The sequence below is a fragment of the Alexandromys fortis genome, unplaced genomic scaffold (assembly GCF_014885135.2).
Source record: "Alexandromys fortis isolate MF-2015 unplaced genomic scaffold, M_Fortis_MF-2015_v1.1 scaffold_2_1_26212458, whole genome shotgun sequence".
Classification (NCBI taxonomy): domain Eukaryota; kingdom Metazoa; phylum Chordata; class Mammalia; order Rodentia; family Cricetidae; genus Alexandromys; species Alexandromys fortis.
Window position 1 is genome coordinate 883,408 of NW_026067930.1, and position 21,737 is coordinate 905,144.

Consider the following 21,737-nt stretch of genomic DNA (forward strand, 5'->3'; position numbering starts at 1 on the left):
GAGAGCAGTGGTTTCCTCAAACTGCCCACTTCTGGCTCAGGCTGGCTAGGATCTGGGGCACCTGCCCCCTTTTCTCTAGCAGACCACACATATCTGAAGGGCCATGCTGACCTATGACCCTTGGGCTAGCATACCCAAGATATGTGTGCATAGATGATACACATGGGACCTCAGGGCTGAGGCTGTTTGATTACTGACCTGAGGAAACCAAAAAAAGGAGCTTGGAGGTAGCCCCACCAGTCTCTAGCCTCAAGTGGACAGAGGGTGGGCCCCAGGCATGGGTGCTGACCAGGGACAAGGGCAGAGTACAAAAGGGGAAGAGGGTCACTGGCTCAAGAGTTCTTCAGACACCCCTGCATAGCACCCTCACCCCTGCAGGCCCTCAGCACCTGCCCACCTCGCCAAGCCATGCCTGCTTATCTGCGCCAACATCTGAGTCACAGGAAACAGGGAGGTCCCCCTGCTCAAGGGGTCCTGACAAGGTATGAGGGCCCAGGGAAGGACAACAAAGCCAGGAGGCCAAGGCAAGGACAAAAGGCTTCTGCTCAGAAGGATCATCTGAAAGGACCGGACAGCAAGGGTTGGTGGGAACCGCCATCCCCCCTGAACTCCTGTGAGACTGAGGCGTCACACCACTCTAGTCACACTGGGACACACTTGGTGTCCTGCCTCCCCGACAGGCCTCTCTCTGTCTGCCATAATATGTAAAGAAGGCAGAAAGCAGGCCCTTACCCTGGCATGGCCTCTCCAGTTCTACCCGAGGATCCAGCCCTTTGTGTGAGAGCCTGAACCGCCCTGCCCAGAAATAACCCTATTCTGAAGATAACAAGCCTTCTGCCAGGAGTTTGGGTCAAGGACAGCTACTACACATCTTCCTGAACAGAGGACCTGGGGGCTCTGACTGCAGGAGCGGAAAACTGGAAGACGGTAGCTGGGAGGACTGGTAAGCAAGGCCCTCAAGCTGATAGATCCTGAGAGGGCTGGAACCTTAAAAGCCAACACCTGGGGCTGGAGAGGAGGCTCAGCGGTTTAAGAGCACTTACTGCTGTTCCAGAGGACCTGGGTTCGATTCCCAGCATCTTCATGGCAGCTCAGAGCAGTCTGTAACTCCAGTTCCACAAGATCAGACACCCTCTACTCCTACAGAGGGAAGTTGACCTGGTACAGGGAGCTGTGCTGTGGGATTAACAACTCACCGGATAAAGATGACGTTTTATTCTGAAAAGCCCGCAAAGATCCCAGGGTGTAGGCCATGGCCCTAACCTACCCCTGGCTCCAGGCCTGCTCTTTGGTCCTCACCCTGGTCTTTTCTCAAAAGCCAGGTCTCTTACGGAGTGTACAATATCCATGAGTGTATCTGTGAGCAGAGAGGCCACCTTGGGCCACCGGACTCAGTCACTGTGGCGATCTCCAGGGGGAGACAAGTGAGGTGAAGTAAGTCCCACATGTCCCAGGTTCAGGGGCCACACTGGTCCGCACAGTCCTTTACACTCTGAAATACTGGATAGATGCTGGTGAGAGGGAACATGGTAATGGCACCCAGCAGAGAGCCCACCTGGATAGCCACACCAGCTGCAAGCAGTGCTGGCCGGCCTCCACTGTGCAGCAGGGAATTGATCGCCACCTTGACGTATGAGAACACGCCCGCACACAGTACCCACGAGAGCACCTGAAAGTGGGGGTAGAGGGGAGGTGTGCAGCAGCAGGCTAAATGTGAAGTCCCCCTGCTCCGAGACAAGCCCTATTCCTGCTTCATCGCTCCATCCTACTTACCACAAGGACCACACCTGCAGAGGTGCCCACCAGAGGAGGACAGGGACTTAAGACTGCCAGTGTCATCAGGTAGGCTCCAAAGAACATGCCCAGAATAGACAGACCATACAGCCCTGCCAGAGACCTGCCAAGGATGGGCTGAAATTCAGGACTGGCTGTCCCAGGCCCTGGCTGACCTCAGGTTCCTCCCCACCGGGGCTTGGGACCCATGGGCACCTGCACAGCACTGCCATGGCCAGAAAACAGGCAAGGGGGTTGGCGGAGCTACCCAGTACGACAGCCAAGTGGTAGGCCAGGCGCCCGTAGGGCAGGCAGGAAAAGCTCTGTACAGCAGGCAGCACACCGTTGGTCAGAGCATTGGTGACAGCCAGCAGCCCCAGTAGACTGGCACTTCGGGAAGAGAACAGCCGATGGGCCTTAGGGTCTGGGCTGGGAGCAGTGTCTGCCACCTGGCCTGGCGGTTCCTGCAACGGTGAGACCTCTTCTTCCTCTTCCTCTTCCTCCTCTGTTCCTGGTGTTCCTATCTGAAGCCCTGCATCCACCGTGGGGACAGAGGGTGAAGATGGCAGTAGTAACAGGAGACCTTGGAAGGCAGCAGCAGAAGTGCCCAGAAGGGCAGTCATAACCCAGAAGAAAGTGGTGGCAGAAAAGCGCTCGGGGAAATTGATGGGGGACAGCTGGATAGGAGGCCCAGTGGTATCATTGCCCAGCACGGGCAGACACTCAAGGCGGCCCACCCCCTGCACCAGGGCTAGCACACAAGGCAACAGGGCACTTAGGCCCTGGCCCAGGAAGAAAGAGCGTAAAAAGGGAGGGGGCAGGTGGCTCAGGAAGGGCAGGAAAGTGACATTAGAAGCACAGCAGGCCAGTGACAATACAAAAGTCAGCGTGAGGAAGGCCACAGAGTGGGACTGCCCTGCCACTGGGGCCACGTGGTTCCACAGAAGGGCCAGCAGGGCTGTGCCCACTACGCTTAGTCCCTGCACCACTTGGATAGGGATCCGCTCGCCCTTGCCGCGGGCCAAACGTCTCCACAGGGTCACCAGCAGCAGACCCAGGTTCCCCAGCGCCACAAGCACAGAGAGGTACGAAGGGAGGCTCCAACCTGCAGTGGAGGGAGGAGACCGTGTAAGCGCACCAGGCTAAGGAACAAAGAGCACCTGCGGCCCATCTCCACCCACTTCACGCACCCTCTGGGAGCTCTTTCGTCACTACAGGCAGCTCTACCCAGATCCCGTTGACCGCAGCCCAGGAGCCCATGCCGAAGAGGGCCACGAACAGATGGGTCAGCACCAGTCGGCCCAGCGGAGGTGCTGCCATTAGGTCAAGGGGCCCTCCAGGACAAAGCGCAGGTTAACAGTCCCCTCGTCACCACGTAGGTCCGAAGCTTCCCTGGCTACTCTAGGAGCCAAACCTCTTCCAGCTGGAGGGAGACAAAATTTTAGGCGAGTGGACAGAACCAGGGTCTGAGGTAAAGAGATGGCAAGACCAAGGTACCTGGAGGGAGGCGGCAGATAGATCAGGAGCTGCACGTACCAAGAAGCATGCACCGGAAACCCACAGAGCAAGACTGGCAAGCGGGAGAGCAAGAAGCTGGCCAAACGTGTGGCTCCCGGGAGGACGACCAGCGAAGGAGTAGTCTCTGGTGCTTGAGTAGAATGAAGTCTCGGCACTGTTAAACCTAATCAGGACCACGGCGAACTCCACGGCAGCCGGCGCCGGTCGGCGAGGGGCGTGGCTGGCTGGCTTTACCCGGGGCTCCACCGCCGAGCGCTGTGCATCAGGGGCGTGGGGGCAGAAGCTGCCCGCCCAGCACCAGAAACACACGCCGCTTGATTCGGGACACAGCCAAACCCGAGCTCCGGGACTGGATGAAGACGCCCTCAAATCCGCTAGACTCACAGCGGAAGTCCCGCCCCCGGAAGCTAAAAGTAGTGGAAGGCCCGAGGCCTCGGCCACGCCTCTTCCTCCCAGCCCACACACCCACCTTCCGCTTTTGCGGAGGTACCGGAGCTATGGCTCCTGTATCTTCTGGGCGAGTTCGGCGTCGAGCTCTAGGCTCCAAGCGGGCCGATGCGCGAGCCCGCTCGGCCGAGGACTGGTGGTGGGACAGGCTGGCACCTCGCGGTTCTGGATACCACCTGCTGCAAGCGGACAGCATGCTGCTCGTGCTGCCGGACCTAGAACCTACCCGCGCTCGGGCGCACAGGCGCGCCCCTCGCCGCGCTCCGAGACCTCTGACTCGCGGCCCCACAGTGGCAGCCAAGCCCAGGGTTAAGCCCCGACCTGAGCCGTCGCCCGATCAGGGCCCGGACTCCGGCTGGGGAGACCGTATTCCCTTAGAAGTCCTGGTGCATATTTTTGGGTTGTTGGTTGCGGCTCATGGGCCCATGCCGTTTCTTGGCAGGTACACTAACAACAGCGCTTGCCGGGGTAGGGACTGGCCCATTGAGCGGGTTGAGCGGCAAGGCAGAGGGCAGAGCATCTCAACGGGCATACACGAGTGCTCCGGCACCTGTCTCCACTTGGAGCCCCCGAAGCCTGGCTTTGAGACCGCTGCACTGCAAGTTGCCAGGGCAGATGTGCTGCTTCTAAGACACTTTATTGTAGGCATCACTCACGAAAAGTCATACACTCTCAGCGAACTGTTTCTTCTCCTAGGGCTGCACGCGTTTGCCGCCGTTGGCATGAAGCCACCTCCCATCCTTCACTCTGGCACACTGTGACCCTGTCACCCCCGCTGGTTGGCCGGGCTGCCAAGGGCAACCTTAAGGCAGAGAAGAAGCTCCTTGCTTCCCTGGAGTGGCTCATACCCAATCGGTGAGGGTCCCTTGTCATCTCATTCCCTTGCTCTACCAGTGCCTCCATGCGTCAGTGTTGGGAAGGGAGGATGCTGGCCAGAGGGGCATGAGGACTCTAGTACAGCTGGGCCTTGCTGTCGCCCAGGTTCTCACAGCTCCAGAGATTGACCCTCATCCATTGGAAGTCTCAAGTACACCCTGTGTTGGAGGTGAGAACTTGAGCCTGCCCTGAACACCAGCTGTAACATCTGTGTTGCCCACTCTCAGGGAGTTGCCCTGGTGCTGCCCCACAGAGATGTCTGCCTGTCTGCCCGCCTAGTTCTGTCTTGCTGACACCTTAGGTAGGAAGTTGCCAGAGGAAAAGGCACCCAAGTGGGCCTGGCATGGACAGAATGGAGTCATAGCTGGGCCACAGGATGGACTTGTCAGGACCTCCTTCCCCATCCCCACATGGCCTCTCTCTTGCCACAGCTGGTTAGCAAGTTCTGCCCTCGGCTCACCTTCCTCAAGCTTTCAGACTGCCACAGTGTGACTGCTGACACCCTGGTCATGTTAGCCAAAGCCTGCCACCAGCTCCACAGCCTGGACCTACACCATTCCATGGTGAGTCCTGCGTCCCAAGGGGCCCTGCAAAAGCCTCGGCCCTTGTGAGGTGACACACACAACCCTATACTGGATCCCTAGGTAGAGTCCACAGCTGTGGTGAGCTTCTTGGAGGAGGCAGGGTCCCGAATGCAGAAGCTGTGGCTGACCTACAGTTCCCAGACGACAGCCATCTTGGGTGCGCTGCTGGTAGGTTGGTGATGGGCAGGGGCAGAGCTGCGTGGGAACTGCCAGGCCTTTTGACCTAGTGTACTTCCCAACCGTTACAGGGCAGCTGCTGCCCCCAGCTCCAGGTCCTGGAGGTCAGCACTGGCATGAGCTGCAACAGTACGCCCCTGCAGCTGCCCGTAGAGGCTCTGCAGAAAGCCTGCCCCCGGCTACAGGTATCCATGCCCTACCTTCCCTCACTTGCCATTCGCCCGCCGACCTGTCTGCAGCCTGTCCCTCCTCCCGACTCCCAGGTGCTGCGACTGCTAAATCTGATCTGGCTTCCCAAGCCTTGTGGACGAGGGGTGCCCCAGGGACCAGGCTTCCCCAGCCTTGAGGAGCTCTGCCTGGCTGGCTCCACCTGCAGCTTTGTGAGCAATGAGGTTCTGGGCCGCCTGCTCCATTGCTCTCCCAAGCTGCGCCTGCTGGATCTTCGCGGCTGTGCAAGGATCACACCTGCCGGCCTTTGTGATTTACCATGTCAAGGTCAGCTGGCCTGGTGTGGTAGGTGGAGGGGAGCTCACTGACTGACTGCCTGCTGTTCACACCCAGTTCTCTCCTCGCAGAGCTGGAACAGCTGTACCTGGGCCTCTACGGCATGTCTGACGGGCTGACTCTGGCTAAGAAAGGCAGCCCCCTGTTGACCCAGAAGTGGTATCACAGCCTCAGGGAGCTTGACATCAGTGGCCAAGGCTTCAGCGAGAAAGACCTGGAACAGGCCCTAGCCGTTTTCTCTGGCACCTCTGGGGGCTTACGTCCAGCCTTGTGTTCCCTCAACCTCAGGGGTACCCGAGTTACACCAAGCACAGTCAGGTCAGTGCCTCTTTCTCTAGTTCTGTGAACGTTGTACTTGCTTCTCTGACTTGCGGAACCAGAGGTGGTCTCCCTTGTTTCACTTTTCCAGGGGCCAAGATGAGTGTAGGTCAGACTCCTGCTTGGGGACATCAGGAGAACTAGGCTTAGGCCTGGGTGGCTCGAGGTCATAGGCCTGGTGTAGAGTGAGGACAGACAAGGCTCCCTGGTCAACAGCTCACTTTCCCACGGCCTGCCTGTTCCACAGTTCTGTGATTAGCAGTTGCCCAGGGCTGCTGTATCTCAATCTGGAGTCCTGCCGGTGCCTTCCCAGGGGACTGAAGCGTGCCTACCGGGGTCTGGAGGAAGTTCAGTGGTGTCTAGAACAGCTGCTTACGAGCCCGCTGTCCTCCAGATAGTCCACTTAACTGGACACCAACCAGCTTTGCCCTGCCCCCTTTCACTTGCAGACGTTCGAGCTTTTGTTACAATAAAGTATTTTTAAGCATTCTGTATGGTCCCTTGTTTTATTTGAGATTCTGCTCATGCTAGCCCAGGCTGACCTTACACTCACAGCAGGTCCACCTACCTCAGCCTCCCAGGTGATGGATTTACAAGCATGGACCAACATGTACGGTCCTTAGAGTAAGTTGTTGGGTGAAAATCAGGGGTCCTACCTGACGGAGCGACTACAGCATCGTAGGCCTGTGTATGTGGGAATGGCCCTTAGGTCTCCTAGCCCAAGGGTTTGCTGTGTCTGCTCACTGCAGGGTTTGACTCTTGGACTGTGAATTGCACCCTTGGGACACAGTTACCTGAGGATAGGGTAGGGAGTGAGGTATGAAATGGTGAAAAGAGCCAGGCGGTGGTGGCGCACACCTTTAATCCCAGCACAGGTGAGTTCGAGGCCAGCCTGGTCTACAAGAGCTAGTTCCAGGACAGGCTCCAAAGCTACAAAGAAACCCTGTCTGGAAAAACCAAATAAATAAATTAAATAAATAAATAAATAAATAAATAAATAAATAGTGAAAAGAAGGCACAGAGGCCGTTATTAGCCACCAGAATCCGTGAGTTGATAACGTTGGCAACACTGGCTTAGGCTGTCTAGCCATGAGGAAGCCACGCTGCCCACCACACCATGGAGACTGGCCAGAGAGTGCATGCTCACTAGAAAGGTGTGGTCAATAGAATAGCCCCTTCTAGAATCCTTTACCCTGAACTTCTAGAACCCAGGCAGCTCAGCCTAGACGGTTATCTACTTCCCGGCCCCACTGTTGTCTGGCAGCTCCTGCTCCGTCCTGAACTGCAGCCCTGGAATTGTCTCGGGTGGGAGCCCTGTATATAGACAGTGGATGGTGGGGCAGTGGGCAAGCTGTACGCTGACTACTTCTACCTAACTAGGTCCCCAAGGAGCAGACCACTGGCCTCCCCACGTCTGTCTTTGCCACACGCTTCCAGCTCTGGGCCTTAGGACTCTTCTCTACTGAGCGCCACTTAGCCAATCGCCTCAAGAGCAACAGCTTTTACCCCTTCAAGCAGCAGCAGCCAGATGGTGGGCAGGGGACTGGGCATGGCCAGGTTCCCCCAAGTGGAGAGGCTGGCTGAAGCTGGGTGGGTGAGGGTAGGCAGGCAGGTGCACTTGGGGGGCGACACTGTAGTAGCATGGAGAACCTCCACTGGGAGGATCCCCTTGGCACTGTCCAACAGCTGGGGGCAGCTCCGGGCTGTCCTCATGTGCTGGGCCATGCTGTCCTCAGTGTTTGTGCTCGAGTACTACCTGGACACGCTCTGGAAGGGGACGCTGCTCTTCATCGTCTGCCTTGTCTTGGTCTTCTCTGGCGTCCTGCAAACGGTCAGAGCTCCTGCACCCCACCCCCCTCTCCCTTGGCATGAGGGCCACACAGAAGCTCCAGCCAGAGCTCACCTCCCTGTTAATCCTTGGTGCCTACAGGTGCAGAAGCAGGAGACCTGGTGCTTTTCTCTCTATGGCATGGCTATAGGCCTGTGGCTCATGGCTTCCTCAATCCCCCGGCGCCGCCTAGTGCTGAACCACACCCGCGGCATGTACCATTTCTCCATCAGTGGCCGAACTGTGTGTCAGGGCCCTATGCACCTGGTCTATGTGCGCCTGGCACTCAGCTCTGACGGTGATGCCTGGGATAGGAGAGGGGAGAGGGAGAGGGATGTGGATTCGGAGCTGGGAGGGGCCAGTAGTCCATCTGGACACTCCCACCTTGAAGGTCCTGCCCCTACCATCCTACCCCCCTAGGCTCTGGGAGGTTAGGTTCCTGGCTCAGTTGCTCATCTATTGGCAGTCTATGGCAGGTGCTTCTTCCAGCTGGTCCTTTGTGGCCACAAGCTAGAGCCACTTGTTCTGGTACAGCTGTCAGAGCGCTATGAGGTGGGTCTTGCCCTCCACCCCCCCACCAAAAGATACTAACTACTTAATTAGCTTAGAGTTCTTGAATGGAGCTATTTTTCCTCCCTTGAGGCCTCCCCTCTGCTAAGGGTGGCAGAAGCACTGTGGATTCGGGGCAGGGGTAGGGGACCTCCTCGGGGGAAGAGGAAGGGGTATGTAAGAGCATGCTGGTGGGGATTCTCCTATCTGGGGAATGAACAACTGGCTGCCACTCACTTACTTGTAGCAAATGGAATTCCTGGGTCGGCACATCGCCCGGAAACTCAACATCAACTACTTTGACTACTTGGCCTCCTCCTACCGTCATGTTGTCCGCCACTGGCCACTGGGGGCCACCTTTAGCCCTGGCATCGTGCAGCGAAAAACACAAATCTACACTAAGTCAAGTGTCACTGATCTGGATGTTTAACTCTGGGGCCTGAACCCCACCCCACACTCCTTTTCCCTACGCTGTCCCTTATCCCCGTCCTGGAGGGACTGCCAGCCAGCCCCACCTACTAGCCTTCCTCTTACTAAAGCTGTTTCAATCTCCAGCCAGGTGGTTTTCTGTTGTTTGTTTTTGAGGGGGCTTCCTTTAAGGGTCTTCCCCTAGCACAACCTTATAGGGCCTGAGGATCCCATCTTCTCCACTACTGGAGTAAATTCCACAGTTTGGGTCGGAAGAAGCAAGGAAACTATGAAACCTGGCCTCTGATTGCCTGAAGTCGTCACTAAGCTGGGACTTCCTGTCCCTCTTAGCCAGCAATACTGAATTGGGGCTAACCAATGAAGCCGAGGAGTCAGAATATGACTGGTCTGTCTGGTAGGCACCTGCCTCTAGTCCAGCCAGCAGTGATATGATATGGGGCAGAGCCAGACGATATGCCCTGGGCCTTCTGGTATATATAGGACTGTGCTTAGGCACACGTGGCTCCCAGAGTCCTCGGCCGAGCTGTCCGGTCCACCATAGCCTATGCTTTGTGTCTCTGGTTGGGGCTCCCTTGTCTGACAGAGCTGCCCGGTCCACCACGGCCTGTGCTTTGTGTCTCTGGTAGGAGCTCCCTTGTCTGACAGACACTCTAGTTCCCATACTGGCACCTGAGGCCTCCTGATGCCGGGGCTGCCACAGGAGCAGAGGACTCTTGTCATCTGGCTCTGTGGTCAACATGTTGGCAGGTGTCCCTGGGACCAGGGCTAGCTATGTAATTTGTAGAGCCACAAGATGAAAATATGGAGCCTTGCCTAGTGGTTGTCTTTAATCTCAGCACTTGGGAGGCAGAGGCAGGCAGATCTCTGTGAGTTCGAAGCCAGCCTGGTCTACAGAGCTAGTTCCAGGACAGCCAGGGCTGTTACACAGAGAAACCTTGTCTCAGGGCGGGGACGGGGATGGGGAGGAAGAAAATATGGACTCCTTGTTCAAATCTTAAGAAGCAGGACTTGCTGGCACATACCTGTAATCCCAGCTTTTGGAGGATAGAAGCAGGAAGATCAGAAGTTCATGGTCATCCTCTGATACATTGTGAGTTTCAAGCCAGCCGTGGGCTACATGAGACCCTGTTTCAACAATAGCAATAAAGGTTACTAAGGGGCTAGGCATAATCATAGCACCCAGGAGGTGGAGGTAGTTTGGGTTACAAAATGAGATTCTGTCTCGGAAAAGAGAAAAAAAGTTAATAAGGGATCTGGAGTGTAGGATATAGCTCACAGTGGAATGCTTGCCTGGCGTGTGCAAGGCATGGGCTCCATCAATCTGTTGGGACAAAAAACAAAAAACAAAAAAAAAAAAAGGAAGAAAGGAAGGAAACAGAGAGGAGGAGGGATAGGGAAGAAAGGATGCTGGACAGAAAATATCCTTGGAAAATCCCAAACTGTTAGCCACGCTAATGGAAAATGGCTGGGAAGCTCAACGAGAAGCTCTGTGAGCAGTAGGGGCAGTGAGACTTCAGGAACTGCAGAGAGGAGTCAGCTGGGGTCACAGCGCGAACGATTTACTGGGTAGGCAGAGCCTGGGAAGCAAAGCTGCTTCTTGCATGGCCCAGTGTTTCTGTCCTGGGCACTGGGGCTGGTGACCAGGATGGGAGTAAGCGTTCTCAGGGGAGTCAGGCCTGAAGTTGTGGGCAAAAGCTCTCAGTATTTGCTATGATTTTCAGATCTGAGGATTGAACTCAAGGATTCATAGGTGCTAGGAAAACGGTGTCCCACTGAACTGTAATTTTTTTAGCCCTGCACGGAGTTTTATTTGCTTATTATTAATTTTTTTTTTATTTTAACCAGAAAGGCATGGGGAGAAGGAAGGAGCTGTATGCAGAGGTCTGTATCTGGATCAGGTACTTGTTGCTGTGACCAAATACCAGACAAGGAACAGCTTAAAGGAGAAAGTTTATATTGGCTCGTGCGTGATGGGATACAGCTGGTTATGGCGGGGGAGGCGCAGCCAGCAAGAGCACAGAGTAGCTGGTCTCATTCCTATCGACAGTGGGGAAGCAGAGAGAGAATCCTGGTGCTCAGCTCGCTTCCTCTATGTACAACCAATATTCTAGCCCACAAGGTGGGTCTCACAGACACACCTAGCAGTGTTTTTCCATGGTGCTTCTAACTTCAGTCAAGTTGACAAAATTAACCACCACATTTTTCTTTCTTTCTTTCTTTTTCTTTCTTTCTTTCTTTCTTTCTTTCTTTCTTTCTTTTTTCTTCTTTCTTTCTTTTCTTTCTTTCTTCTCTTTCTTTCTTCTTTCTTTCTTCTTTCTTTCTTTCCTTTCTTTCTTTCTTCCTTTCTTTTGGTTTTTTCGAGACAGGGTTTCTTTGTAGCTTTGGAGCCTATCCTGGAACTAGCTCTGTAGACCAGGCTGGTCTCGAACTCACAGAGATCCGCCTGCCTCTGCCTCCCGAGTGCTGGGATTAAAGGCGTGCGCCACCACGGCCCGGCCCACATTTTTCTCATGTGTTTACAAAGCCGAGGGCCTGGGTAAGATGTATCTGGCAGCTCGGTAGGGGTAGTAGATGAAAACACGTACAGGGATGCCAACCTGGTACCTGACACAGAGGCAGAGGAAGAGCCTTCAGAGACAGGGAACCAGGAACGAGAGGAGGGGGAACCTATGCTACCTAAGATGAGGACTTCAGACAAGGGCCTCATAAGCTCTGCACAAGCGAGGAGAGGGAGGGAAACAGTGAAACTCAAGTATAGAAAGAGATAGTGGCCCACAAGATGTAGATCTCATTCGGGTACAGTTAAGACCCATTGTGGGGTTGGAGATGAGGCTCGGTGGTTAAAAGAACATACTGCTCGTATAGAGGACCCAAATGAAGTGTCTCACAACTGCCCGCAACTCTGGCTCCAGGAAATCTAGCACCCTCTTGTCTCTGTGGACATCTGTACTCACAAGTGGACACACCACAGACATACAGACACACAGACACATACATACCACACATACATACATTCACAAACATTTTTAAAGGAATACTAGTGTAAAAATATTACTGTTCCAAAAGATTTATTATGAAGCAGGTGATTGAATACTTGTAGGAACATGTTCTTGGATGAGCAGACAAGGAAGAAGACCGAGGGCTACAAGTGTGCTTGGGAGCAGGGTCTTTTGCCTCTCCTCTGTTTCTGCCCTGGAAAACAGCTGGTCAAGCATACAGTCACAATGGACTATACTCAGCCTGTACTGCAGGCTGACCTTGAACTAGATTGGTCTCAAACTAGGGTCCTTCCTCTTCCTCTCAGGTGCTGGGAGCACAGGCTTGCACAGGACCCTCAGCTTGATTGCCATTTTAGTGGTATAGAGTGATAGGTTTAAAAAAAAAAAAAGGCATGATCGGGATCAATTCCCAGCACCCACAATGTAACTCCAAGATCTGACACCCTCACACAGACATGCATGCAGGCAAAACACCAGTGCGCATAAAAGAAAAAATTTAAAAGGGATATGAAATAACCTTCCATGGAATGAGAGAATAACCAGACAGGAATGTATAGCCAGGGACTGCCCACTTGCATTGTGAATGTGTGACTTCATAATCTAGAAAAGCAGAACTCTGTGGCCCAGATTTGCTCTGTGGAATCCAAGCTGGTCTGTGGAATCCAAGCTGAGGAGGAAGAGGGCAAGGTTTCAGATCACTATAGTTCCTTCAGTATCTACAGAGTATGCAAACCATAAAACAGCAATGTCCCCCAAATTCTCTGGGCTAGCCCCCTCAACAGGGGGCTCTACCTATGTAGCTGGGATAATTCATGTAGCTATACTAGCTAGGAGCTTGGTTAGGGCCACAATGTCCAAGATGACCCGCTATCATGCAGGACCCTTTTCCAAGTAGCATCTAATCATTCAGCAGGTCCCCAGATGTTGGTTCTCAGAGGCTAAAACAAGAGGGCAGGCCCTGGAGGGCACTTGTTCCAGCATACGCTGGATGCCTCCATGGACAGAAACTTACACAGGAGAGCCGTCGCTGTGTGGAGGGGTTAGATGACCTTAGCAGGCAGGAAGAGCAGGGCCGTGAGCATAAACAGTCCACCAGAGTACACCGTCTAGATCTCCCCCTGCAAGATACAGACCCTTACAGGCCCCCTGGCTTCTCATTTCATTGAGTGCTCCACACAGGTGGAAGGCCAGAGTCTAAGCATCTCTGCCGGGTGTAGATGCACACAAGGGTCTTCGAAGGGCACAGTCCTCCCTTGGGGTTGAAATGTGGGCTGTAGACAGCTTCCAAAGCAGAGGACGGAAGAGGGAACGGGTAAACGGACAGTGGACCACCTTGGTAGATACCACTTCAAATCAGGTGACCCAAGTGGACATCAGTCACTTTAGTGCCATGTACCAGACTTCAGTAAGAAAGCCTGAGTCACCCTCTCACCCTCATCTACAGAGAGCAGCAGGCCAACGGAAGGCAGGTATGGTGGCACATGCTTGCGATTATATCATCTCAGTGCTTGGGAAACTGGAGTCTGAAGCCTGGACTACATGATGAGCCCAGCTGGAGTATTCTACGAAATACTCCATTCTATAAAATGGGACATCATTCCTTCAAAATGAAGCCAGAGAGAGCAAGGGAAGGCTAAGAAGCCGTCACAGACCACAAGGGACAAAGGAGAAGCCTAAACGTAGTATATCACCTTGACTGAGCCGGCAACGGGAACAGAACAGCGACGCTGGTGAGGAAATCGGCAACTCCAAATAAAGCCTGGGTTCAGTTAATGTGCCAATCAGTGTTGGGTTTCTTAGTTGTGACAAATTAATCATAGGCATAGAACATATTGAACCTGGCCTGGAGGTAGACACTCTAATCCCTGCATTTAGGAGGCTGGATTTAATAAATGAAATGAGCCAGGTGTGGTGGTGCAGGCCTTTGATCCTAGGGAGGCAGAAGCTGGGGAACCTCTTCGGAGTTTGAAATCAGCCGGATTTACATAGTGATACCCTGGCTCACAGAAAACGGAGAGGGGACTAGGTAACATTTTGGGACCAGCAATGTAGTTCAGTGGTATAGCATTTATCTGCTCAGCATGTACAAGGTCCTTGGTTTGAACCCCACCACTGTAAAATAAAATTTGTTTTTGAAGCAGGAGCAGGTGGAGCAGTCGATGCCCTGCTGTCCTGAAGTAGGGGCCTTGCTCTAGAGCCTTCTCCAGGAGCTGGTTCTCAGCTTCTTCTCTTCTTCCTTTTGTCTCCTCCTACTCACCCTCCTCTTTTTATTTTTCCTCGAGACAGGGTTTCTCCGTGTAGCACTGGCTACCGTGGAACTAGCTCTGTAGACTAGGCTGTCTCAAATCCTTTTTTCCTTGACTGTCCTAGAACTCGCTCTGTAGATCAGGCTGGTCTCAAATTCACAGAGATCCACCTGCCTCTGCCTTCCAAGTGCTGGGATTAAGGGATTAAAGGCATGCGCCATAGCTGCCGCAGCCACCACCACCACCACCACCACCAGGCCTGTTTCTGATTCTTAGCTCTGCCCCTTAACCACCCAAATTCTTGGCTTCCTTTGTGCCAACAGAAATGGTGAAGTTCAAGGTCTCTCTCTCTCTCTTTTTTTGAAAGGTCTAGCTCATTTAATCCAAGTTAGCTGGACTCCTCTACACACCCCGCAGATCCATTTAGAGAACAAGTGGATTCATTAGACAAGGTTCACACCCAAGAATTTCTTCAAGGTAACTTCTGGGACAAAGTATTGTTGGAAGAGCTGGCACGGTAGCTCACGTTTGTAACTTCAGCACTTAGAAGACTGAGACAGGAGACTGTCACAAGTCCAAGATCAACCTGGATTGCAGAGGAAGCCTGTCTCAAAACAAAACAGTGAGAATAGTGCTCCAACCTTTGAGCTCACCAAATGCAAAGTCTTGACACCTACACTGGGGACTTAACTTTGACACCAAAAGCATTTCACAGGTGGTGCCCCAGATGTTATTTATGCCCAGAGGCTGTTCCTTAATACCCTCGTGCAGGGCTTGGGGTGTGACTTAGTTGGTGCGTAAAACCAGGTCTGGTGGTGAAAGCCTGTAATACACCAAAGAGGATCAAGCTCAAGTTCATCCTTAGCTACACTGAGTTTGAGACCAGCTTGGGGTTCGTGAAACCCTATCTGAAAATGCCAAAGAATAAAACAACAAAAAAAAGTTTTGCATGCTGATGACTATAAACCACCACCACCAACAACAACAAAAAAATGAACTTCTCAGTCTGGTGAGTTCTAGATAGGAAATATTTCCTCCAGATTTTGTTTGAAAATATAAGTGTTCTCTCTTCATCTGAAGTCTCGCTTGCAACATAACTCAAGGCTTAAAGAACTTGGGGCCAAGAGGAACAGCTCAGGGGATACTTGCATAACATGTGGGAAGCTGGGGCTTCACCTGCAGCTCCGTAACAAACAAACCAGCTCAGAATCTGAGGAGCACAGTATTGGATTCCGGGAACAACAAAGCTTATGTCAGTGATCACATTTTTTTTCATTGCTCCGGAGACCAGAGTTTGTGGGCTCCAGGGAGATTTGACCCCTTGTCTCATTCCTTTTGGTGGTTGATGGCAACTTTTAACTTTTTACTTATCAATCATTCATCCATTCATTTGAAATACTGGGAAATGACCTCATGGCCTCTCACACACCAAGCATGTTCTATCACTAAGCTACATCACTAGTAATCTCTGCTGTCTATCCATTCATCTTTGATGGGCACTCCATGTTTAGAAGCATATAGTAATTATCCAAGACAATGGGTTTCATTATGACAGTTTTGTACACACGTTTTATTCATCTGGGTCCCTGAGAGCAGTGGTTCTCTGGTGTGGGAAGTTCCTTCTGTATATGCTTTTATTGGTTAATAAAGAAGCTGCTTTTGGCCAATGACTTAACAGAATATAGCCAGGCTGGAAGAGATATAGAGAGAGTAGGCAGAGTCAGTGAGATGCCATGTAGCCCCACCAGAGACAGACATTGGACGGAACTTTACCCGGTAAGCCACAGTCACAGTGATACACAGATTAATGGAGATGGGCTAGTTTAGGACATAAGAGCAAGCTAGGAATATGCTTAAGCTATTGGGCAAACAGTATTACAGATAATATGGTTTCTATGTGATTATTTCAGGAGTGTGGGCAGCAGGAAAATGAACAAGTGGCTTCCTACAACCGTTCTCAAACTGGGGTTGTGACCTATGGGGAGATAAAGTAACCATTTCACAGGGGTCCCCTAAGACTATCAGCAAACACAGATATTCACATTATGATTCATAACAGTAGCAAAATTATAGCTATGAAGTACCAACAAAAATAATTTTATGGTTGGGGATCACCACAACATGAGGAACTGTAGTAAAGGGTTGCAGCATTAGGAAGGTATAGTTGGCTGTTTTACTCCTTGGGTGTTTGCCACCCAGCTCTCAATAAATACACGGAAATTTATTCTTACTTATGAATGCTCAGCCTTACCTTGGCTTATTTATTTTTCTTTTCTTTTTTATAGAGATTATAAACTGTTTTTTTTAAAAAGATTCATTTATTTATTATGTATACAACATTCTGCCTCCATGTGTGCCTGAAGGCCAGAAGAGGGCACCAGATCTCGTTACAGATGGTTGTGAGCCACCATGTGGTTGCTGGGAATTGAACTTAGGACCTCTGGAAGAGCAGCCAGCCACTGCTCTTAACCACTGAGCCATCTCTCCAGCCCCCAGTTTGGTTCATTTCTAGCCAGTTTTTCTAACAAATTTTTTTTTTTTTGGTTTTTCGAGACAGGGTTTCTCTGTGGCTTTGGAGCCTGTGCTGGCACTAGCTCTGTAGACCAGGCTGGTCTCGAACTCACAGAGATCCGCCTGCCTCTGCCTCCCGAGTGCTGGGATTAAAGGCATGCGCCACCATCGCCCGGCTTCTAACTTAAATTAACCTGGTTAAATTACCTATGTTTTGCTGCTGGGCTTTTTGCCTTTTTTGGTCTTTCTTCCCTTCTTCCTCCATGGCTAGTTGTGTGGCTGGTCCCTGGGGTCCTCTCCTCTCCTTTTTTTTTTTTTTTGGTTTTTCGAGACAGGGTTTCTCTGTGGTTTTGGAGCCTGTCCTGGAACTAGCTCTTGTAGACCAGGCTGGTCTCGAACTCACAGAGATCCGCCTGCCTCTGCCTCCCAAGTGCTGGGATTAAAGGCCTGCGCCACCACTGCCCGGCTTCCTCTCCTTTTCTTAAACCCTGCTTCTTCTCCGCCTAGATTTCTCCTCCTATTATTTATTCTCTCTACCTGGCAGCCCCGCCTAGCCCTCTCCTGCTTAGCTATTGGCCCTTCAGCTCTTTATTAGACCAATCAGGTGTTTTAAACAGGCGCAGTAACACAGCTTCACAGAGCTAAACAAATGCAACCCAAAAGAATGCAACACAACTTTACATCACTAAGCCAATGTTCCACGGCATAAACGAATGTAACCCACCCTCAACTAATATTCCACAGCAGGAAGGTGGAGAACCACTGCGCCAGTTGAAGAGCGCAGAGTCAACAATAGAGATTGTCATGCTAGAGGGGCTGAGATCATGCCAGCCACTCAGTGCACAGAGTCTGGTGCTTAGGCAGTAGCTCTGGTCCTGCATGGCTGAGTGGACCTGGAAAGCACTAGTTGTCCAATTTGTGCTACTATGAATGCTTTTTTTTTTGTAATGAGTACTCTGCCTGCACATATGTATGTGTACCACATGTGTGCCTGGTACCCACAGAGGCCAGAAGAGGGTGTCAAATCCCATGGAACTGGAGTTATGAACCACACTGTGGGTACTGGGAACTGAATCCAGGTCCTCTGCATGAGTAGCGAGTGTGATGGGCATGGTGGTGCACACCTTTAATCCCAGTTCTCAGGAGGTAGAGGCAGGGGGATCTTTGTGAATTCAAAGACAGCCTGGCTCCAAAACAGCCAGGACTACACAGAAAGACCCTGTCTCAAACAACAAACCAAACAAAAACAGCATCAACTGTCCTCAGTGGATGACTCACCTCTCCAGTCCCAAACCGTTATTTTTCATTTTAATATTTTGCTGTACTGGGGACTGAACCTAGGGCCTTGTTCCACATTTAGACAAGAGCTCTACCTGGGCTGGAGAGATTATGGCTCGGTAGTTAAGAACATATACTGCTCTTCCAGAGGACATGAGTTCAATTCCCAGAATCTATGCCGCTGGGCAGCTCACAAGCACTTGTAACTCCAGCTCCAGACAGACTCATTTCTGGCCCCTGCAGACAGGCAGATACAGACAGACAGGTAGGCACATACACACACACTTTTTGTTTTTGGAGACGGGGTTTCTCTGTGAAGCCCTGGCTGTTCTGGAACTCACTCTGTAGACCAGGCTGGTCTCGAACTTAGAGATTGCCTGCCTCTGTCTCCTGAGGGCTGGGATGCATCTGGAGGTGCACTGCCATGGCCCAATTAAATCCCCCCCCTTTTTAAAACAGCTCTACCATTGAACTACATTTCTTCCCTGGCTATTAATTAATAATAATGAATATTAATTAATTAATTAATTGACAGGGTTTCAATGTGTAGCCCTGGTGGGCCTGGAACTTAATATGTAGAACAGACTGGCCTAGAACTGATAGGGATATACCTGCTTCTGTCTCTCTAGTGCTGGGATTAAAGGCATGTGCCACCATCACTAGCTAAATTGGCACGTTTTTGGGATCCTAATAAGTTTTCACATACCAATTACCTGTTAACTTCTTTGGGAGTCTAAGAATGCTCATTCTATAAAATTTCACTCATGGGGCTGGAGAGATAGCTCAGCAGTTAAGAGTCCTGGCTGCTCTTCTAGAGGACCTGAGTTCAATCCCATGACACTCACAACTGTCATATTACAACTCCAGCTCCAGGGGACCTGGCATCATCACACAGACACACATGCAGGCAAAACACCAATACACACAAACTAAATAAATTATTTTTTAAAATTTCACTTGTTACTTTTTATAGAGTACTAGACTGAACTTATATTTAATGAAAATGTTTACTACTTAGATATTTGCTCTTTGTATGTATGTGTGTTCATAGGCCAATGATCATGCGTGCAGGTTTGTGTGTGTGCATGGTGAGACCGGAGAACAAGTAGCCTATGTGGACTGGCCAATGAGCTCGGGGATCTGCCTGGCTCTTATCTTCCCAGTGTTTTCTCCTGTGGTTTGCTTATTTTTAAGGACACAGCTATGGCTGTGTTGTGACCCAGACTCTCTTACAGTTCTCCCTGTCACTTTGGCTTTGTCACTGTTTTAATATAAAGTGTTCCTCCAAAAGGCTCACCTGTTGAAGGCCTGATTCCCACTGCAACAAAGTCCAGGGGTGGGGCATCCGGAAACTGATTGACTACCAGGACTCATTGATGCATTGATGGAATCCTATCATGACATTATTAGAAAATGGTAGTAGACGGGCAGTGGTGGCGCAGGCCTTTAATCCCAGCACTCTGGAGGCAGAGGCAGGTGGATCTCTGAGTTTCCGAATTCGAGGCCAGCCTTGTCTACAGAGTGAACCCCAGGTCAGAAAGGGATACACAGAGAAACTGTCCTCCCTCCTTGTGACATCGGTTACAGTGGTGACACGCCCCCAATGTCAGCCTCAGTGAGGACCAAGCCTGCTTTACCCTTCAGGCCTTTTGAAGTAGGCCTTCAACCTGCCCTAGTGAACTCAGGAGAGGTAACTTCCCTCTGTGTTACCCTCTAAGCCAGCAGCCCTTTTGGGAGGCTACTGTTTCTCTCACCACAGACGGCCCTGCCTTGGAAGTGGGGTATCTTGTCACCCAGTCCTTACTGAATTGGCAGACCGATTCATCTTCTCCCAGGACATGTCTTCATTAGCTACATCAACCAGCCCAGAACCATCCTGGGGCTGACTTAAGTAGTCTCAAGGACTAGCCTCCATTGTCCTACCACCACAAGCCTTGACCTCTTCCTGCTAATGACCTCACCCACCCAGTCACCACAGAAGCAGTCCCCAACCAGTTCTTTCAATCCAACTTCCCATTCTCTGTCAATCCGACTCAGCCCATGGGTGGACCCTCCAGTGAGGCTGTCCATTGATTCCCTAGGTGGACAAAATAGTGACAGGCTCACAAGGGCCTGCACACATCAGTGGGCTGTCGGCAACACGACAATGGAGCATCCCGTCCTGTCCCCACCCCCCCCCTCCCCACTTACACACACCTTAAACCTTCCTGCACGATGGGACCTGGGCAGAACTGTGGGTAGTTATAAGGAAAGCAGAGGAAGAAAGATATTCACAGACCAAACACTGAGACTCTTATTGAAAAGGGATAAAAACTGAACCAAAAGAGCAAGAAGAAAGCCTCACATGGAGGTTTTGCGCGAGTTGCTATGAGGGCCAGGACAGTGGGGCCTGCAGTTATCCACGGATTGCGGGCTGCTTTGCTCTACTACTGCAACAAAGCCTTCTCAGGCTGCAACTCTCAGTGGGAGAGACTCAGTGGGGCCTTGGGTAAGGGAGCTTATAACTTGTCAAAAGGAGTGATCAACTATGCCTCAACTCTTCTTTGGATCAAGGGTCTGGGGAATCTCTACATGGAAGTGGGGCTCAGAGTCAGGTTCACAAGGCCAGTTGGAATGCCCAAGTAATTGCTCCTGGGTCCCATGTGCTCCATGCACCTGGGCTGGTGGGGACTGATGGTCAAGGCCTGAACCCAGCTGCCCCTCCTGGCCGTCCCCCCCTCCCCGTGTGTGTGTGTGTGTGTGGGGGGGGTCCTGAGGGATCTACCATAGCCAGAGCAAGGCCTGTTTGAATGGTTCCCTCGGTATTGCCTGCCCCTGAGACCCAAGGACACATGTGCCTGGGCATGGTCTGTCCCATCAAGGGGTTAAGGGCCAAAGGAGAGGAGTGAGGGACAAAGTGGGGGGGGGGGAGAAGGGGGAAGGGCTGTGTATCGAACATAAGGATAGAGATTATTATATGAAGGGATGGAGAAGAGGGTTGAGTATAGAGCCACAGAGGAACGGGACTTGACTCAGGAAAGACTGGAAGGGCCAAGGACCACGACTAATAAAGAAGGAACCCAAGGGGCAAAGTGTAGGGACAGAACTAGACAGGATGACTAAGCCTATGAGGGGACCTAGAGGAAGTGGGAGGATAGAGTTGGGGGTGGGGATACTGTCCAGAAGAAGGCAGCAAACAGAGGGTGAGGGGGATCGAGTCTGCCTGAGCCCCGAGGGTCCGTCTGGTAATTAGACCTTGTTCCAGATGAACCCCCCACCCCCGTCCAGCAATCAAAATGCTAATTGGCCTGACGCCTCCGGCTGCGCCTCAGCCGGTCCCCTCTGGGAAGAAGCCGGGACTAGTGGCGTGGCTGGCGGGGAACCCTAGCCCCCCACCCCCCACTGCGAGCTTCGCCGGCTGCTGCTCGGCGATAAGGGGGAGGCCGCACCCGCCCTGCCCCTCGGGAGCGCCTGCCAAGCAAGATGAATGTCCGGCCGCTGAGGAGCTGGGCCGCTAGCATAAAGCAGGAGAGTGGTCTCCACACTCAGTGTGGGGCAGGTAGCTCACACCCACCGTGGCCGGACGCGAGGCAGTGGATGCTGGTCGCAGCCAAGCACGCAGCAGAAGGGGAGCTGAGCTCAGCACTGCAGCGCTGCCCTGGCTTCTGCGCCGGACGGGGCCAGTCCGTATAAGGTCACCGCGCTGCAATCCCCGCTTGCC

General features: G+C 52.2%; 3 protein-coding genes and 1 long non-coding RNA gene across 5 annotated transcripts; 2 read left to right on the forward strand and 2 right to left on the reverse strand.

The window, feature by feature from the left end:
- Positions 1-1,200: 1,200 nt before the first annotated feature.
- On the reverse strand, positions 1,201-3,649 carry Slc52a2 (solute carrier family 52 member 2). Of its 2 annotated transcripts, none has more exons than XM_050144927.1 (5): positions 3,310-3,649; positions 2,964-3,196; positions 1,990-2,878; positions 1,774-1,897; positions 1,201-1,669 (listed from the first exon to the last, which is right to left on the reverse strand). In XM_050144927.1, exons 2-5 carry the CDS (start codon positions 3,091-3,093, stop codon positions 1,457-1,459), a joined length of 1,356 nt encoding a protein of 451 aa, XP_050000884.1. In that variant the 5' UTR covers positions 3,094-3,196; positions 3,310-3,649; the 3' UTR covers positions 1,201-1,456. The 2 variants fall into 2 exon arrangements, with proteins under 2 accessions (XP_050000884.1, XP_050000885.1); XM_050144928.1 differs by having other exon boundaries at positions 3,271-3,649.
- Positions 3,650-3,736: 87 nt separating this feature from the next.
- On the forward strand, positions 3,737-6,684 carry Fbxl6 (F-box and leucine rich repeat protein 6). The gene is made up of 9 exons (XM_050144919.1): positions 3,737-4,180; positions 4,435-4,593; positions 4,720-4,783; positions 5,046-5,177; positions 5,259-5,366; positions 5,447-5,560; positions 5,639-5,870; positions 5,951-6,197; positions 6,445-6,684. The coding sequence occupies exons 1-9, from the start codon at positions 3,789-3,791 to the stop codon at positions 6,593-6,595; spliced, it is 1,599 nt and encodes a 532-aa protein (XP_050000876.1). The 5' UTR covers positions 3,737-3,788; the 3' UTR covers positions 6,596-6,684.
- Positions 6,685-7,912: 1,228 nt separating this feature from the next.
- Positions 7,913-9,004, forward strand: Tmem249 (transmembrane protein 249). Its single transcript, XM_050144945.1, has 4 exons — positions 7,913-8,028; positions 8,128-8,323; positions 8,492-8,577; positions 8,822-9,004. The coding sequence occupies exons 1-4, from the start codon at positions 7,921-7,923 to the stop codon at positions 9,002-9,004; spliced, it is 573 nt and encodes a 190-aa protein (XP_050000902.1). The 5' UTR covers positions 7,913-7,920.
- Positions 9,005-11,371: 2,367 nt separating this feature from the next.
- On the reverse strand, positions 11,372-19,526 carry LOC126503336 (uncharacterized). The gene is made up of 2 exons (XR_007592260.1): positions 13,015-19,526; positions 11,372-12,669 (listed from the first exon to the last, which is right to left on the reverse strand). It is a non-coding gene; the product is annotated as an uncharacterized lncRNA (long non-coding RNA).
- Positions 19,527-21,737: the final 2,211 nt, after the last annotated feature.

Excerpts from the sequence above, each read along its gene's own strand:
- Slc52a2 (XM_050144927.1), bottom strand. The coding sequence starts at position 3,093 with ATGGCAGCACCTCCGCTGGGCCGACTGGTGCTGACCCATCTGTTCGTG. Across the intron at positions 1,898-1,989 it reads GCCATGGCAGTGCTGTGCAG|GTCTCTGGCAGGGCTGTATG; the intron begins GTGCCCATGGGT and ends CATCCTTGGCAG. Across the intron at positions 1,670-1,773 it reads CTGCAGGTGTGGTCCTTGTG|GTGCTCTCGTGGGTACTGTG; the intron begins GTAAGTAGGATG and ends CCCCACTTTCAG.
- Fbxl6 (XM_050144919.1), top strand. The coding sequence starts at position 3,789 with ATGGCTCCTGTATCTTCTGGGCGAGTTCGGCGTCGAGCTCTAGGCTCC. Across the intron at positions 4,784-5,045 it reads AAGTACACCCTGTGTTGGAG|CTGGTTAGCAAGTTCTGCCC; the intron begins GTGAGAACTTGA and ends CTCTTGCCACAG. Across the intron at positions 5,367-5,446 it reads CCATCTTGGGTGCGCTGCTG|GGCAGCTGCTGCCCCCAGCT; the intron begins GTAGGTTGGTGA and ends CAACCGTTACAG.
- Tmem249 (XM_050144945.1), top strand. The coding sequence starts at position 7,921 with ATGCTGTCCTCAGTGTTTGTGCTCGAGTACTACCTGGACACGCTCTGG. Across the intron at positions 8,029-8,127 it reads TCTCTGGCGTCCTGCAAACG|GTGCAGAAGCAGGAGACCTG; the intron begins GTCAGAGCTCCT and ends TGGTGCCTACAG. Across the intron at positions 8,578-8,821 it reads AGCTGTCAGAGCGCTATGAG|CAAATGGAATTCCTGGGTCG; the intron begins GTGGGTCTTGCC and ends ACTTACTTGTAG.